Consider the following 19227-nt stretch of genomic DNA (forward strand, 5'->3'; position numbering starts at 1 on the left):
TAAGATGGGTATTCCAAAAAAGATGGAATATTTCCTGTAAAATCCAATTTTTAAAAAAAAGAAGCCGCTCAGAATAATGATTTAAAGTTATAAAAATGACACATTACCGGAAAAAACACATTGACGTTAACATATTTTACCGGAAATATATTCTAGCATGTTTGTAATAAACTATCTTTTGAATTGTAGACACACTTTGCTGTTAATCTTTGAGTCATTTTTAATTTATATAAAAAAAAATATACATGGAAAATTTAATATAAATTATAAGTAAGTTTAAAAGTTCATGGGAAAATTATCTGAAATCCATAGGGTAGGTATTCCAAACATGACGGCATACATTTTCCGGTAAAATCAGATTTTGAAATTTAAAAAAACGCGCTCAAACATTGCCTGCAAAAAGCACATTGGCGATAACATATTTATATATAAAACGTATTTTTTAAAAAAAATAAAATAAATAATAATATTTTTTTAAATAGGTAACTGATGGCGATAACGATGATATGGAACTCAAAATTATTGGATCCAAGTATATATAAAAGATTGTTAATGATTCCGATATACCCCAAATTCCTCTATTAATTCATGACATGAATTCTGTCAAATATTTAAATCCAGTCGTTTATTTATGGTGGGGGGGGGGGAGTGTAATGATGCTAACTTCTGTAGCTTAGTTGGTGATAAGCTAGATCACCAATTAGATCTGGGTTCGAAATCAAGCACCATTTTTTTCTGGAGCCAACTAGGCGGTTTTGTGCTACGCGGTATGATAATATAAAATACTCCTAAGATACCGCCAGATTCTGCCATTTAATAATTTTAGAGATAAGTCCTTTATTACATTTTAACAAAAAAAATTTATTTTTTGTTTAGCAAAGGGGTCTAACAGGATTTATCACTAGCCGAATTTATTTACGTCCTGCGACATATAATATAAATGTTCGGTTAAAAAAAGAGTGTTAATTAGAGTTTAAATATAATGCGTATGTCGTATTGGAATACGGAATCCATGGGGATGGATTCACTCAATTTTAAATCATTTACCGCGAACCATTTTTAAAATTTTTAAAAATTCTGATTTAAACCGGAAATGTATTCGAGCATGTGCAGGGTGCCATCCCTATTAATAAATTTTGGACAATTTCCGCCATAAAATTACTTATTTATTAATTTATAAGAAAAAAAATTAATATAAAAATTACGACCAGTTGGTAAAATTGTCTGAAATTGACAGTACGAGTAACTTACATATGCTTGAAATAGTTTTCCTGTCCAAATTTAGATTTTTGAAACCATCGGGTAAATGATTTAAAAATTTGGGAGATTAGATATCCCAAATAGGACATATATATATTAAAATTTATATAAATTATACGTAAGACATTTTACGATCGATAAACATGGCAATATCTTTATGTTCGATCCCGAAAAATTGACAGAAGAAATCTATGAAATAACTCTGTTAGCCATAGATAAGGGTACAACCCGCAGAACTGCCACTTCTCAAATTCTAATCAAAGTTTATTTTTTTTATTGAAACATGGAATGAAGGAAATGGAATGAAAGAAAGGGGGAAGAAATAGGTATAATATGGGAACAGAAGGAGTAACAAATATGATATATTACTTTATTCTTTACAAAAAAAAATTGTATTTTTTCCTATCTAGCTGCCTCCATTAAATCTCACTTCTACAAACAGTTTAATAGACGGTTCCGATAACAACAAGTATAAAGGTTTTTGGGAGAAACGAGACAATTATTTGATAATCATGGGAGCACTCTTAGGGTTCGCCCTCGTATTTATATTACTCCTGTCGATACTCATAGCCAAAAAGTAAAATTTTATATTGTAATATATTCGTGAACTTTTGGAAAGATAAATATATATATTTTACAAAAAATATAGTATAGAATGGAATAAGAATGAAAATGAAATAAAATTAAAATAAGAATTAATATGAATATGAATAAGTAGTATAACTTGAATAAGAATAAAATTGAAAAGAATAAGAATAAATAGGAAAAAAATAAGGATAAAATAGAATGGAAGTATAAATTACGTTTCTAAAGTATTATAATGTTCGTTGCATATACTTGTCATAAATATATACGCTTATTATATAACTAACAAGATGTTACTTAATTTACTTACCTTTTAAAATTAAATCATAATAACAAAGCAGCTACTAATAAATTTGTATAAACGCATCACAACATTTTATTATACATATTTTTTTATGTTCCAATTTTCGTCTCGATTATAAATGCTTACTTATTTATTGCTTTATTATAATATTATATAAAATATTTATACTAATAATTTTTTTTGTATCATTGCTACATGTATACATTGACTATTACTATTGCCATATGGTGGCAGTGGTATATCTAGGATTTTCTTCCAGGAAAGGAGGGGAGATGTTGAATGTCCAGTTGACACCTTCTCAAATACGCCAATCCTATAGGTGACGAAATTTCCGGAAAATACAAAAATTTTTCTTCTTTAAATCAATATTGTAATCTTTTTTAAGCCATAATGCAACCCTGCATTTAGAGTTATTGTGAATTCGCGGCGAATTCAATGACATATAATGATACCTAGACTGACGATGCATTCATCAAAAGTGTACATCAATGAAAACAGCTGGAGATGCCATTTTGATTACCCATATCATTATTAAAAAATTTTAAACGAGAGCCCAATTTATTCTTATGTCGGACGCAAACTTTATTAAATAATTGCCCGATCCTCGAGATAATAAGGAAGCTAGTTATCAATTTAATAGTAGTTTTTTAACATGAGAATAATTACTATATGGGTTACCAAAATGGCGGGTTCGGCTGATTTGCATTCAACGACACTTTCAAATGCATTATTATGAATGCATCGTCTTATTATATGTCATTGATACAATGCAAGGTAAGATATATTTAGATCTAAAAAAGGTTCCAACTTGTATAAATCATTTTATTTGAGGCGTCATACATAAGGATAATACATTTTTTTTTCTTAAAAAACTATAAAGAAAGACAATGTTTTTATTTTCTAAAATAAATGTTCGTTTATTGCTTTTTATCATCGACAAAATTTGATAAAACCTTTAAAGTTAATTATAGAACGACATCATGAAGAGGAGCCGTGCAGGAAGATGATCCCGAAAAATATCAATTAATGACAGCCTCTTCCATAAACTTCAAGTATTATGAAATTCAGTTTGGTTTCTAGAAACTTGTAGTTTAGAAAACTTAAAAATGCCTCTTATCCGCTTTGCGACTCTAATCTTTTCCGTAGCAAAAAAAAAATTCCTTATTTTTTTTCCCCCGCCTTATCAACTAGTTAGCTTACTAACCTAATTAACTAACTCGGCTATATAAAACTATTACTAATAAAATTTGTTCGCTAATTAAAAAGAAGAATAAAGAAATACACGAAAGATTATGTTTTCAAACAAAAAAATAAAAAAAATAATAATATATAATTAGAAAAAAATCACCCGATAAAAAATGGCTAAATTCTTGGAACTACATCTGGAAGGTTTCCAAGTAATAATAATAATAAATATTTAAATTTATTTTGAAAATATATAAAATCCATTTGAGCCACCTTTTTATATAAAAACGGTACATACGAATTTGTCGGTTAATTCCAATGGCATATATAATGCCTAGACTGACGATTCATTCATTAAAAGTGAGTGTACATCATTGCGAATCAGCTGGAGACGACGCCATCTTGGTTACACTAATCATTATTTAAATTTTAAACGAGAGTGCCTAATTTATTCCTACATCTGATGCAAACTTTAATTAATTAAAGAATTACCGGATCATCGAGAATAATAAGGAAGCAAGTTATCAATTTAATAGTAGTTTTTTAGCATGAGAATAATTACTATACGCGTTACCAAAATGGCGGGCCCAGCTGATTTGCTTTTAACGACGCTTAGAAATGCATTTTAATGAATGAATCGTCAGTCTAGGTATTATACACGTAATTGGTTAATTCTCTTGTTTCAAAGAACCGATTTTGGGATCGATTTTTTAAAGATAATCGGCCGGATTAAGATTTTTAGCCAAAATAATAATTATGTTAAGTTTCTGGAGATTTTGTTCATAGATTCGGAAAGGTTTGGACATCTATTTGGTAAAAAAATTCTCGAGGCGTATATAATTTTTTCTTTGGCTAAAATTCCTATATTCGGATTATTTTTTAATCGACATATCAGTGTGTATAGTGTCTCTTTTTTAAAGTTAAATAAGTATAAACAACTTTATTCAAGTTAAAGAAATGACAATATACTCGCATCTTTTCAAGTTATTCATTTTTTATATTAGGTTTAATTAGTATATATTATATGACAATATACTCGCATCTTTTCAAGTTATTCTTTTTTATATTAGGTTTAATTAGTATATATTATATTAATCATTTCTTTGATCGAAATTTTCTCTCTCTCTCTTCTCTTCCTCTTCTCTCTCTCTTCTTCTTCTTCTCTCTCTTCTCTTCTCTTCTCTTCTTTCTCTCTCTCTCTCTTCTCTTCTCTTCTCTCTCTCTCTTCTTCTCTTCTTCTTCTCTTCTTCTTCTCTCTCTTCTCTTCTCTTCTCTCTCTCTCTCTTCTCTTCTCTTCTCTTCTCTTCTCTTCTTCTCTTCTCTTCTCTTCTTCTTCTCTTCTCTCATATTTAAATATATATTTAAAACTGAGTTAAGTGTATACGATCTAATTATTAAAAAATTTAACATAACGTTATTTATAAAAAAAAATACAAACTTTAAAATCAAAGAACAGTCAAAAAATCCCCCGTGGTTAACATAGCTACGAATGCTATTAAAAATGCACAAGACAATGAGCGAAAGCAAATGACCCCGAAATAAAAGGATAAATAAATTTATTAGCTCAATTTTTTTTTTTTTTAAATTTCAATATGTTTACATTTTATATACTATAATTTAAGAAATTATACTAAATATAATAATTATGTGAATGTGCTAGTGTTGTTGAACGGCACTCAATATTTTATCCAGAAAAATATTACGCAAAAAACCTGAAGATTTTTTTCTCATAGATTAGTACGCAATGGTTTGGATATCTATTAGGGTGAAATCTCGAGGCTTACTTAGGCAATATTTTTCAGGCTAAAATATTGAGTTCGCCATTTTTAAAAATCTGCTCAAATCGAGACCCCTTTATAACAACATTATTGTGGTGCTCTAAAATATATTGATCGCGGTGTCTTTCAAAAATCTAAAAATGCATTATAATTTACGTAAATAAAATAGTTATATAATGTTTTATTACATGTATTTATGATTATTATAATTATATGATTAAATTAACACCTTGTATACCTAGTCATTTCATCGAATTTATAAAATCAACTCATATATAAATATCATGAATATCGAATAAAATAAATATTTATCATTTGATTTTCCCTTCGAAATATATATATTATATAAGGACGAGTTTGTTCAAAAAAAATAAATAATTAAACTTATATTGAATGCTATGTTCTCAAAAAAAAAGCAAATGGTGTAAATCTACCAATAGGGTCAGCGATAAATACCCGGAAAATGGCAGGAGGTCACTCAATTCTTCGACAAACTCTAGACTATCGCGTTACTTTAACCAAGAACAACCACCCAGGGTGAATGGAAATTTACATTCCTCTTCTATACACCCTATTACCTATACCTCCAATGTTCCACCGGAACATAACAACGCTATTCCCGTGGACCGTAGAGGGCATATCCCATTTCCAAATAATGTATACCATTACAACTCCACTGCTTATAATATCAAGTTTGTTTCTTTTATATTATCAAATCTACGCTTTTCAAAATACTTTCTATATTAAATGTCGTTAGCCCAGAGATTTTTTTTATGGAAATGGGGGAAGGGTCAGAATTTTATGGGATTATAAGCGTTGTTAAACGACTTTATTTGAGCAGATATTTAAAAACGGATATCTCAATATTTTATCTAGGTAAATTATTGTCTAAATCTCGAGATTTCGCTAATAGATTTCCAGACCTTTGTACCGCATCTATGATCAAAATTTTCAGGCCTGCGTGATAATTTTCTGAATAAGATATTTAGTCAGTCCCTTTTTAAAAATCGGCTCAAATAGAGCCGTTTAACAACATATTGTATAGTTGTATACTATGCTTTATTCCATATATATATAGAAACAACAGCCACGGGTACGTACCTTTTAACACAAGCTACAATCCTTACATGGCTCAAGGGATGACAACAAAATCGGATTACGACAAAACGAATGATATAGTAAACTCCCTTAATTCACCATCAAATAATATGGTTTTACTTAATAACCCTTTGACTAAAAATGACAAAGATGACTATAAGACACTATTAATAACTGACGAACATCACGTTGCTGCACGTGCTGCTCAAACTATTCAATCACAAATTTCCGGAAATTTTAAGGATCGGGATATCTTTGGCATAGATAGTACTATTCCTTCGCATTCTCAGCCTTTCCAGCATACCGATATTATTGGTATACGAATATAATATTTTAGTTAATAATATCTATAGAAGAAAAAAAAATAATATTTTTGAACATTTCAAGAGTAACAAAAAATTTAACATGAGGTCATTTGGTATGCTACTTAGACACGAAGCGAAACTTTATAGGCTTCAGGCATATAGGGTTAGCTGAGATTTTATGGTGTAAAAATTGGGTTCGAGGCTGTTAGAAAGTCTACTCGCATTGCCATAGAGAAAAAAACCCCACTATACATGCCGTTTTATCTATTGTTAATTCATTATATAATTATTAAAATATATGTTCATCAGATGTGAATAGTCTAAATAACGGCTTACCAATAACAACAACTTACAACGATATAAGGCACTTTCCTAATTCAAATTCGCAGGTATATCAGTGGAATATACAATTTAAGCTTGAGATTTATCATTTCAATCGTGCTAATTATTTTAATTTTAAATTAATAATTTCTAAAAATGTTAGCCTTTAAAATGGTACATTGACTTTGCAAATTTTAATTGTTAGATTATACTTTATATTTTTATAATTGTATATGAACTTTACTTTACAGTGCGAAAGTGTTATGTATTTAATGAAAAACAAACTAATCTATTATAATATAATTAAGGCTTAATAAGAGATGTGGTAATGTTAGGGGGTGGGGGGTACTCTTGATCATTTTTATATTAAAATATATATAATCGAAAGAATTTACAACTCTTGGCTATTCGCATTCTTCAAACAACTTAAGTCTAGAATAATATGCTTTCCTCTCAACTAGGGAACGTGGTGAACGCATTGTGATATATCCTAATAAAATTAGAGATTTTTCCTTAAAATAAAACTTAAATGTGAAGCGAGAGTGAAAAGAAAATATGAAAATATATCATAGGTTTCGATTACAAATCTCTATAAATACAGTTTTATTAGACTCTAACACAGGATAGTTTCCATTAAAAGTAATTTTTTAATATATCCCCCCCCCCTTTACCCCATCTTCCACGAAAAAAAAGAGGCGTGTGGACACTTTAATTAAAGGATTAAATTATATTTAACATAAGTTGTCTATAGTTTTATTTCAACCTATAAAACCAAATTTTGATGTATAATAAAAATTATAAATCATTAGGAAATGTCTAATCCATTAACATACGTCAATTCTTACATAAAAGAACCCAGGTAAAATGTAATCCTATTGTTGTTTTTTGTTGTGTCACAATTTGTTGTAGTCATTGTTGTGCATGGAATTTGATGTCTATAATAATTTTCGAAAAGGAGTTAAATTTGTGTTCCGTTAATTTTATATTATATTCACAGTGAACCCCACCATTTAATCAACGGACCACTTTTAATATCCGAGGATAGAGACTTTGTAAGCCAACGGTCACCATCATTGAGTAGTCATAAAAATGTTGACACAGTTAATCATATGCAAAGTAACAGTTCGCCCTTAAGTGACTCTTTAAATGTAACGAAGAGTAGTAGCCTACAAACGCATCACTGCTGCAAATTCCATTCTATGATCCCTAGGATCAAAATATGCCCAACTACTGTTATGTTAACCAAATAAAATTTCAGTTATTGAAAATGCGCAAAAGCTTATCAGTATTAATATAGTTATCGTTGTTTATTTTATAAGATAAATATGTGTAAGTGAAGTATTTACAGTATTTCAGGTTAAGGCTAGACATTTATTTTCCCCCTTGTTTAAACTGCTATTTTTATACCTTAGAATATAATCGACCCTTGGTTGATGTCAAATACGGCTGTTTCAAATATTCCCAAGGACAATCTCTCCAAAAAGTGTATAAAAATTGCGAACCCATCTCAAATCGAAGCCCTGAATTACCATGGTCACCATAGGCCAAATCCAAATGGTTCTAATCCATTCCTGAGTTATAATGGACAAATGGCTACAAACGGCGGTTTGCTTCCCATTTTCGGCCAACCAATTATGATAGAAAAGGAGTTTAATAACGGCGGCAACCAAGGCACGCTTTACACATTTACTTCCCATTTAGGCGTTCCTTCTAACCCACTAACCAATAAGGTCAATAAAGAAATTTATCCCGCTAGATACGACTCCAATATCATAGATTTTAATAACCACCAAGGCGATAAAATGATAAATAATTCGTATACCACTGACAGCGATTACATTTGCAACAATCGATACAAGCTTAAATGCGGCAATAAATACAGTTTAAATCGGGGACATAATTTGATTAAAAAACATAAATTCGGCCAAATTTTACCTTATAATCCAGACATGTCAGTCTATTTTTGAATGTCGAATTATTATTTATTTTTTTTCCGTATATTTTTATATTATAACATAAGCGAATCTCCCATTTGTCATTTTGTTGATGCCAAAAATCATTCATCGCCATGATTTTTAAAAAAATGGAAAATTAAGTGGTATAATATTTAATTTTTTTTCTTTAAATTGAATTATTATTACTTTTTTTTAAAAATGAGTTTTCTTAGTAAAAAGGCGAATCTCGACTTCTTAGAAAACCCTTAAAATTGCCGAAATTTAGTCAAGGGGTTAATATTGCTATATTAATATAAATATTTCGAACAAAATTTTTTTTTTATATATATGTATATTTATTATTGTCACATCGTTATTATAAAAATCCTTTGAATAAAATTCAAACCTTCGCGTCTCGCATTTCCATATTCGCTCATACTATAAAAGTTGCCAAACTATTTATATATAAAACTTATTTTATATTTTTTAAATGTGATTAATTCACCAATAATTTTCTTTTTATATTTTATAGTTATTAATTTTATCAACCCGTGTATAATATTTAATGAAATATACATAAATATATATATATAAAAAGAAAGAAAATTTGATGTTTTATTTTGCCTTTCAATCTCTACACACCATAATGTATAAGTTTTTTTTATATAATGAATGAAAGCAGGGCTGGCACTCATACAGGATTGATTTGTCTCAAGATCAAAAAAGTAAGAGGCCGGCAAGATTAAAATTATACCAGTGCCTTTGCAGGTATCGCCTCTTTATGTATAAAGGTGTGGTTCCTAGTATAAAATTTTTAAGTGTTCATCGATTAGTAAGTCCATCCGGTTTCGAGATTCATATTCGTTACTTCCGATTTATTTCGGGTTTTATAAGTCTATATGTGATATTTTTTATTAAAAGAAAACCTTGGTGTTAAGGTATTTTCTTTTAAAATATCCCCCAATCCTAATAAAGCCCCTTTAAAAAAAATTTCCCACTAACACCTCACAGTTGGAAAAACTGGCTTAAATGGGATCCAAGAAGATTAATTTCACTTTCTTTAATAATTTGAAACCCCAAGATTTTTGAGGGCATTTGAATTTCAAAAACATATTTGAGTAAGATAATTATATTCAATGAATTCAATTCTATATAATCTATAGCTGCTAAAATATTTTTTAGATAGTTCGCAGATAGTGCCATCATTCAGATTACTTATGTTTATGTCTAAATTAAAAATGTTTTTGAGAATGAATTAGTTTATAAAGCTATATATGAGAGGACCTAAGAGAATGAATTAGGTTATGTATTGCCTAAACTAGATATAAGAGAATCCAAGGGGTTTCCTTGTGGCATACCCTCACCAGAAGGAATAGCTTAAACATAAAAATTTGAAAGGGGTTCTACAGCCATATGACTCTTCAATAAATTTTGCATACACTGGAAATTTTTCTTAAAAAATGCTTCTAAAAATTTTTCATAAAGAATTAAAACCATTTTTAAAACTAAGGACTACGCGACTAGAGAGTGTGTGGGTATCTCGTATTTCCTTGTCTTGAAAATTCTTGAAGCATCGAGTTTGATACGCTCAACGCTTATCTTAATAACTATCAGTCTCTTAAAAATAGACCATTTTGAAACCCCACCATCAGGCTCAGATAGTACAATTAATCTGGCACCAAATAGGAGTTGATGAACTTGCCTCCGTTTAATATATTTTCACTATGTATAATCAATGAATTTACATATGTATCAACTTTCAAGGGTAATAAAATTGGGAACAAGATAAATCTAAAACCGTCAATTCCTCCCTGCTGAAATTATTTTAAAAGATAGAACAGTTTTAATAAGTTCTTCCTTGCATATTCAAATTGAATTTAAGCTTGTTGGAGTGGGGGATCTTCGGCAAGAGTGCATTCATTTTTAAATAGAGTACAAACATGTTCCTCAAACGGGGCCTATTTCATTCGATGAAGGTAATTTGATAACTCGTCCCCTTGGTCAATGTTCTTCAAAATTATTTGATTTTTTAGGGAAAATTAGAAGTGGCCCTTATATATCAGGTACATAATTTTTCATTCCTAAATCATAAAAATGATTATGTAAAGACGTTTATTTCAAATTTGTTATTAAAATTTAGATCTTAAATGGAAAGGTTAAAAGATTTTCCCATGAGGATAAGCATTTTGAATTATAAGGGAGGGGAGGGGGGTGAGAGTGTTTTAATTTCAACCATATTTGTGCAAATTTTATTTGGAAGGGTTTAACTGAAGTTTATCTATGAATTTAATCTTATCCCAATGTATATAAAAACAAATAGTTTAGGATAAGGTTAAATTTTTATGAAAAACAATTGCAAATGCTTGGGTCAAATTGGGAATATAAATGATATTTCCTCCATTTTTAGCGATTTTTTTTTAAAAATACTCAATTTAAATACAAGCGTTTACTTCCCTAATATCTATTAATATCAACTTTCTTTCTTTCTTTCTTTCTTTCTTTCTTTCTTTCTTTCTTTCTTTCTTTCTTTCTTTCTTTCTTTCTTTCTTTCTTTCTTTCTTTCTTTCTTTCTTTCTTTCTTTCTTTCTTTCTTTCTTTCTTTCTTTCTTTCTTTCTTTCTTTCTTTCTTTCTTTCTTTCTTTCTTTCTTTCTTTCTTTCTTTCTTTCTTTCTTTCTTTCTTTCTTTCTTTCTTTCTTTCTTTCTTTCTTTCTTTCTTTCTTTCTTTCTTTCTTTCTTTTCCTTCTTTCTTTCTTCCTTTAGTTCTTTCGTGCTTTTAAGAAAGAAAAGGAAGGAAGGGTGTACTTATTAGTTTACATCAATAATTTTATTGCGAATCAAAATTAAGATCTACAGTGGCAAAATTTTTTTAATTCATGAATTTTCATGCAATGTGAATGGGTCTCGTAATAATCCAACGAATATATTTCGGCGTCTTTAAAAATTCTGGAGGCGTTTTGCTTGTCGAAAACTAATGTCGTTTCAAATACAGCTTCATTGACGACAACTTTGAATACCAATATGAACCCTTTTAGCAAACCGAATATTCTGGTTAGTAGAATTTTATTGATTCTAACATTTCCCGTTTTAGTGATATTAGTATTTAAATGTAACATGGAGAGCATTTGAAAATCTTGGATACTAGTTTGGTCGTTTGCTACCAAAATGGCATTCATTATAGTATGCAGTTTCAATTCATCCATTAAACAAATACGACTATAATTTGATAAGATATCTTCTTTGATCTTCTTAAGTATTAAATCGACGCCATATACGATGAGCTTAGATAGACCCAATGCAAGTTGATCTTCATCCAAGGAAGCTTTTTTGAAGAATTGTGAAGAAGAATCTGGTTTTATCCAATTACACGGACAATAACGAGTGGGTATATTAGCCGATTCGCAAGTCCGATCTTTTGGTATGAGCTGTAGCAAACTTAGACCCCTGTTATTACCTATATCACTGGGGTATAATGTGTAATAATCTCCAGGATTATCGGTTACGACCAAAGAACCTCGTTCAATGTTCGTAATCTCAAGCAAATGGAGCAATGTTTTATGGAAATCGAAAGGGGTTATTAAACTCCGAGTGTTGGCTTCGAATATGGTCTCGTCTTGATTGTATTGGGTAAAGAAGTCATCGGGCGGGATTGCTAGAAGAAAAGGCATTCGGTCTTCGAACATACCTGTTGACGATATTAGATTAAATAATGATATTAAAAATAAAATTATTTTAATATGAAACGCATATAAACCATTTAAAGTCTGTCGAAATGACCCAAATCTTAAACCGTGATCCCCGAATAGGAAGATAAATGTATTATTTAAGCCTTGACTTTCTATCAGATCCTTAAAATAATCAAATAAAAGTTCATCCACGTCATCTAATCCCTGTAGTTGCGAGTGAGTATATCGAGTTATAAAGTTAAAATTAAAATAAGGTTGGTTTGATTGTTCCATTTCCCGAATCAACTCATTTGAATAATCCAACAACATTTCAACCTCATTTCTGCCATACACACAACAATAATCCTTAGAGGATAGACTGCGCATCGTCTTTTCCAATTGCAGCGTAAATGGTCTGAAATAGAATTGAGAAGGCGACCGATAAAATCCGTCGTACATATTGTATGTTGACATATAAGGTTCATCCTCTAGGTAAATGCTGGAATAACCGTGTTTTTCGTATTCACGCCATATCAAACTGATATTATCGAAATAGGTATTCTCATGATTCGGAATTTCCCATATATACTTTCCGGTTAGCAGCGCGTTCAAATTTGGGAACGTATTTTCTCCTATCTTGGCGTATCCGTTGAAAGTGAAGACATTTTTTCTTCCACGTTTCAAGTATTCGTAAGTTTTGAGCAAACTTCTCTCGAAATTCTTATTTGATGTTGATTCTATCCCCATAAGTAGTACATTAAACTTGGGCATTGATACTTCTTTACCATTTTTGTGAGATGGTTGTGACTTGATGTAATGAGACACAGATTCTCGGACAACCGTATGAACATTTCGATAAATTACTGACTTGCCATTATCGAAACATCTGACTCGTATAAATATATCGAAATTCTGATTGACATCGTCAGGTTTTTTAAAATGAGTCGAATTTACATCGACCGTAATGTCATATTTAAACTTGATCGATTTCGTGAGAGTGACACTATCATCTGGATTGCCCGACTTGATATCCCTCAAAATTCGTTGGTATTTGCAATTTTTAAAATTATCGTCGCCACCGTAATGAAGCCTTAAAGCCGTCGAATTTACTAATATATTAAATGTAGAAAAAACGTGTTCATTTTCCGATCTTTCCTGCTTTCTATCCGAGTCAATATAAGTCAAAGGAACCGTCTTGCCTGGTACGCAGTCTAATTGCATATTTAGTTCATCTTTTTCCGAATAATCTATATCATTCTTAGAAGAATTCAATTTTATTATTTTGCAATGCGGTAGAACAAGATCAAAATCGGTTAATTCTTTTGAAAAATTTTGAGTTGAAATAGCAGAGGAATTCCTCCTTGAGTGATTATTAGTTTGAAGAATTTGAATCGATATTTCATGTTTCAAATACGAAGTATAATAATAGTAATTGAATATGCACGTGAATATTGTCATCGTTATAAAAATCCACAATTTCTTGATAAGATCTGACATTTTTCTCTGGCAAATGGGTCATAAATGTTTATTATAATAGATTAATAAAATAATCCTCAATTATCTTCTATTATTAGGGTATGGGGTTTTCAATTTCTTAATAAATCAAAAATTATATATACAATATTGAAAATTATAATTTTCAATATACCCCCCACCCCTCCTAACTTCTTCCCGAATAAATAAAACATCAAATTTAAAACAAAATATCTATTTTTATTTTTATTTACATTAATTAATTTATTATTTTTAAATGTGTATTTCAAATCGTTGAGTAAAATTTAAATTTAAAATCACATATTTTAGTCCATTTGGATTCTAAATGGAAATTCATAATTTATAAGATTACTCTCCGAATTTATAGGCCTTCGAGAAATATTTTTCTTTCTCTAAAACAGGTGCAAAGCGTTTTTCCCGGCAATGTGTTATTTTTCCAATTTTAAAATTATCATTTAAGCGCGTTTTATTTTAAATTTTAAAAATCTGATTTTACCGGAAATGTATTCTACTCTGTTTGGAATAACATACCCTATGAATTTCAGGACAATTTTGCCATGAAGTTCTGAAAAAAATATAATTTATATTAGTTTTTCCATAGATTTTTCACATAAATTATAAAAATGACTCTAAAGGGGTAAAATTATCTACAATTCCTAATATAGGTAATTCTAAATAAGCTGGAATATATTTTCGGTAAAATTACATATTTAAATTTTTTAAAAACGCGCTCAATAAATGATTTAAAGTTGAGAAAATAACATATTTGCCGGGAACATACAATCGTTTTATTTATTATAATATTAAGTTTAGTCGGCTAACTCAATATTTTAGCCAGCAAGGCCAACCTGAAGGGTCATAGATGGCACAAAGGTTTGGGACATCTAATTAGCAAAATAATCTCGAGGCTTGTGCAATGTTTTTCTGTGGCTAAAATATTGAGTTAGTCGTTTAGTCGTCTAAAAACACTAATCATAAGCATTATAAAACTGAACCTATTTTTAATGGTATAAAGGCGCACCATAAAATACATGTATTACGGTTCAATTTAACCGATTCTTAAATTAAGATTATACACAAGCCTCAAGATTTTCTTTAATAGATGCCCAAACTATTATGTTCATCTACGAGGAAAATATCCAGTCTTGCTTAATATATCAAGGCTATATTATTGGGTTAGTCGGTTTAAAAAAATCTAGCCGTTTAACAACACTACCCGTAAATAGCTATATCAAAATCAATTTTCGAATTTGGAAACCGCAGTTTAATCTGACCATGAGATTCGAATTAATCTTATCCATTAGGAAAAATAAGTTTCTCTTATGCGATAAATATAGCGCCTTAATTATGGGGGAGGACTCCATATGAGAAAATTTTAAATCTAAAATTTCCTCATATTTGTAAAATTTAAATAAAAATATTTTACACTAATAAACTCTCTTTCGGTAGCCGAGATAAGAAAAAAATACAAATAAATAATTCAGAGATAAACAGTATTAAATTCGTTCCTTTTGTCAAATCAGGAGCGTTACAATCCCCAGGGGGATTACGAAAACACGTGGGATTGAACGATTTGGTCTAATTTCACAACTTCCTTTACCTCATCCTCTACCCCCCCCCCCCTTCCTCTTACTTTAACCAAAACCCATATATTATCATGATTAAGCGATCTCTAATAATTCCCCACCACTCTTCGATTTTCGGCTTGAAGATCTCATGGAAGAGATCCTACGTTATATTAGAGAATTTCAAAAATGTGTTTTTAACTTAAATGATGTTTTATTCATTTTGAAGGACCCGATTGATTGGTTTCTGCGCCACGGGGTATGAATGTTGTTTAGCAAAAATTTGGTCCGTTGTTTAGTATATATTCACACAATTTAAAATGACTTACAAATTTATTAATCGCTTTTCTTTTATTTTTTAAAAAATTATATACATTTAAAATAACATGTAAACTATTTGTAAAATAAAATTTATATCCGTTCTAACTGCATATCCATACATGGGTCTATAAGCCCCGTTGATCACACTTAATTAAATGTTTAATTATTATTTCATTTAATATAGTTTTTATATAAATTTATAAATTGAAGAGATTAAAATTAATAAAATGAAATGCATATATTTTATTTAGGGGTAGCTAGAGCTGATGAGCCATTTCTCAAGAAACTTATACACATTTTTTATGAAATGTGTTTAATTGATTATTCGTTAAAATCAATCAAATTGCTTGTCTTTGGTTAACTAATTAACTTAGGTTTTTTCCAAAGTCATATATTAATTTATGAAACAAATATTAATGATCAATTAGTAGTTGTGTTCATTTAATACTCTCACTAAACTTGTATATCAATTACTCACTCGTTAATTAATTTCTCAAAAACTTTATATATTTTTATGAAAATCGATATCATCTTAATCAAATAGTGTTCGATTTAATTCAAGATTAAAATTTACGATATCTTAAATTTTTTTTTTCTTCTTTTCAATAACTTAACATGTTTAATAATATTATAATGTTAGATATCATCTTTCAAATTAGATATCTGTACATATCTTTGGGGCAGATAATAAATTATGGAAGGCGCCATATTTATTCAAGATTGATGGGTGCATAGTAAGGTTGCGCTGCCGAATTTCACTGATTTTTTTAAAAAAAATATTATAAAGAAAAATTTAATTTATTTGTTCTCTAACAACAGTAATGTTGTTAAACAGCTCGATTTGAGCCGATATATATTGATATATAGAGAGGGTGGGGAAAAAATACCGTTATACTTGTTCTAGGGATGCTAGATATAGTTTTGTTTAAGTCCCGATATTTTAATTTGACGTTTATTGAATAAATCTCTATATATATAATTTGATTTGCAATAAACAGGTTTAAGAAGCCCCTTGATGTGGTTTGCCTCATCCCACTATAGGAGCTTGTTGAACATATCACTCAAAAAAATTAAAATTTAAAAAAAAAATGATTATATTCTCAAAATTTTTTATAAGGCACCTTTATAGTGTATAGTTTTAGGTATATATTAATTTTTTTTAAAAAACCAGGAGCTATAACCAATTTTGTAAAAATCGGTTAAACTAACCCAGTCTCCCCTACTATTCGGGACATCGAGGTGGGTAGCCCACTTGATTCTCAATCCAGTCCTAAGCTCGGTTCAACTCGACTTAGAAGTTGCTTTTAAGTATATTTTTCCCAACATTTTCTGTGCGGAATCGTTCATTTTTGTTATAAATATTAAATCGGTGTTTCTGCGGTTAAATAATCGTTTAAAATGCTGAGCCAGATTTTTTTGGAAGAATAGAATTAAATGTTGAAATAATATGTGTTGTGTTGATATTATATTATCGATCTTCGAAGTAAATTTAAAAATATTCTTTTGCCTCGTTTAAATGTTCAGATTTATCGTTTGAGAATAAAAGTAAAGCACTACACAGCAACAGAAATCTCAAATAAATGGAATAATTTATCATAACGAAGAATTTTTAATTTAAAAAAAAGTTATTTCTACAGAAAAAGAGAGATGCTGAATATCGTTAACATTTTAGGATTAGAAAGTGTTTCTGAACTCAAAGTCGCATCCCATATATTTGCACCATATTGAGTAAAAAAATTTTTTATATATAAAGTAGAAAAATATTATTAAATTTAAAAAATCTAATTATGTTTCTCTGCGGCATATACATAATTAGCCCGGTATATAGCAATTATTCTTTTAATAGTAGTGTTGTTAAACGGCTCGATTCGAGTCGATTTTTAAAAACGGCTAACTCAATATTTTATCCAGAGGGCCTTGGCTTATAGATGGCACAAAGGTCGAGGAGACGTCTATTAGCGAAATCTCGAGGCTAAGGCAATGTTTTTCTGGCGCTAAAATATTGAATTAGATGTATTTAAAGATCAGCTCAAGTTTTTGTTTTGTTTTATGCGTATTATAACAATTATTCAGGAGTTAGTTGTAGCAATATTTGGCACACATTGTTCTCATCTTCCCTTCTTTTTAAGAATTTTGGTAGAAATTATGTCAGCCTCTTAAATTGGTATGAAGGTCATAAGCTTTGACAAATTTTTTTACCTATAGTCATTAGTGATCTGCATGGGGCCTAATTTTTCAAACCCGGCCAGGCCCGAAATTTTCTTTAAAAAAATTTACAGGCCCGGCTCGAATTTATTTAAATATTTAAAACATTATAATTACTCAAAATCAAAGATATATATCATGTGTCTAGTTTCTATAAAATTAAATATTTTTATTTTACATAAAAAATTCAACATAAAATTGATAAATTTAAGATATATTTAAAAATCAAGGCCCAACCCAACCCGACCCGGATTTTTTAAAAATAAATTAGGCCCGACTCGGCCCCAAAATATAGGCCCGGCCGGGTTTAGATTGGGTAAGAGAAGAGAAGAGAAGAGAAGAGAAGAGAAGAAGAGAAGAGAAGAAGAGAGAGAAGAGAAGAGAAGAGAAGAGAAGAGAAGAGAAGAGAAGAGAAGAGAGAGAAGAAGAGAAGAGAGAAGAGAAGAGAAGAGAAAGAGAAGAGAAGAAAGAGACTTTTGCCAATCTCTAATAGTCATACGTTTTCGTGATTTTTTAGAAAAAATGCCTCTTTATTAACTGAAAACACTCTTAGGAACCTTCTCACCCAATTTAGGAATAGATTTTATCAAATTTTCCTGTTCAAGATGCATTTCTAACATTAGAAACCAATTTGATTAAGTAACTTTAATTCACAAATTCGGAGAAAGAATTCCCTAACTTAGATAATACATTTATCATATATTTCATAAAAGCTTATTTTAGCTAAATTATAATGTAACAACTTTTGCCTATTTACCTTGGCTATTTAAAAAAATATTTAAACACTTTATATAGATCAATTTTAAGTTGAGGAAAGATATTAAAATTCTTTTATTTTATAAATTTGAAAAAAAATTTTGGGAAATTTGTAAGTTTATTAATCATTTTCTTATTTCGGTGTTTTTTTAAAAAAAAAGTAATTTACATGGCCTATATATATATTTCCATTTCCGAATCGCCTTGAGTTGCTTACTGAAATTCCATTAGTGTTAGATTACAACCAAAATAACATTATGTAAATCCTAAAGATTTTGCATAGCTAGCAAAAATGCTTGGACATCCCTCGATTCTTACTTTTAGTTAAAATCCTAATCGAGCTGTTTTGAAAAATAGACCTAAATTGTGCTATTTTAACAACACTGAAAGAAAGAAAGAAAGAAAGAAAGAAAGAAAGAAAGAAAGAAAGAAAGAAAGAAAGAAAGAAAGAAA

General features: G+C 29.6%; 2 protein-coding genes and 1 long non-coding RNA gene across 3 annotated transcripts in view; 2 read left to right on the forward strand and 1 right to left on the reverse strand.

Moving 5' to 3' along the window:
- The window catches only part of LOC135930908 (protocadherin Fat 3-like), a 32960-nt gene extending 24157 nt beyond the window's left edge, over positions 1 to 8803 (forward strand). The window contains exons 15-23 of the mRNA XM_065467708.1: positions 483 to 532; positions 1384 to 1522; positions 1671 to 1837; positions 5529 to 5804; positions 6191 to 6525; positions 6825 to 6904; positions 7646 to 7695; positions 7834 to 8068; positions 8249 to 8803. Of these exons, the coding sequence (XP_065323780.1) occupies positions 483 to 532; positions 1384 to 1522; positions 1671 to 1837; positions 5529 to 5804; positions 6191 to 6525; positions 6825 to 6904; positions 7646 to 7695; positions 7834 to 8068; positions 8249 to 8803 (1887 nt within the window). The remainder of the gene's footprint in view (positions 1 to 482; positions 533 to 1383; positions 1523 to 1670; positions 1838 to 5528; positions 5805 to 6190; positions 6526 to 6824; positions 6905 to 7645; positions 7696 to 7833; positions 8069 to 8248) is intronic.
- Positions 2915 to 4840, forward strand: LOC135931160 (uncharacterized). The gene is made up of 3 exons (XR_010572960.1): positions 2915 to 3201; positions 3487 to 3546; positions 4786 to 4840. It is a non-coding gene; the product is annotated as an uncharacterized LOC135931160 (long non-coding RNA).
- Positions 8804 to 11611: 2808 nt separating the features above from the next.
- On the reverse strand, positions 11612 to 13891 carry LOC135930909 (uncharacterized). Its single transcript, XM_065467709.1, has one exon. It carries the CDS (start codon positions 13889 to 13891, stop codon positions 11612 to 11614), a length of 2280 nt encoding a protein of 759 aa, XP_065323781.1.
- Positions 13892 to 19227: the final 5336 nt, after the last annotated feature.

This window comes from Gordionus sp. m RMFG-2023, chromosome 1, assembly GCF_954871325.1.
Source record: "Gordionus sp. m RMFG-2023 chromosome 1, tfGorSpeb1-WG-v2, whole genome shotgun sequence".
Classification (NCBI taxonomy): domain Eukaryota; kingdom Metazoa; phylum Nematomorpha; class Gordioida; order Chordodea; family Parachordodidae; genus Gordionus; species Gordionus sp. m RMFG-2023.

Coding starts and splice junctions, on each gene's coding strand:
- LOC135930909 (XM_065467709.1), bottom strand. CDS start 13,891: ATGACAATATTCACGTGCATATTCAATTACTATTATTATACTTCGTAT.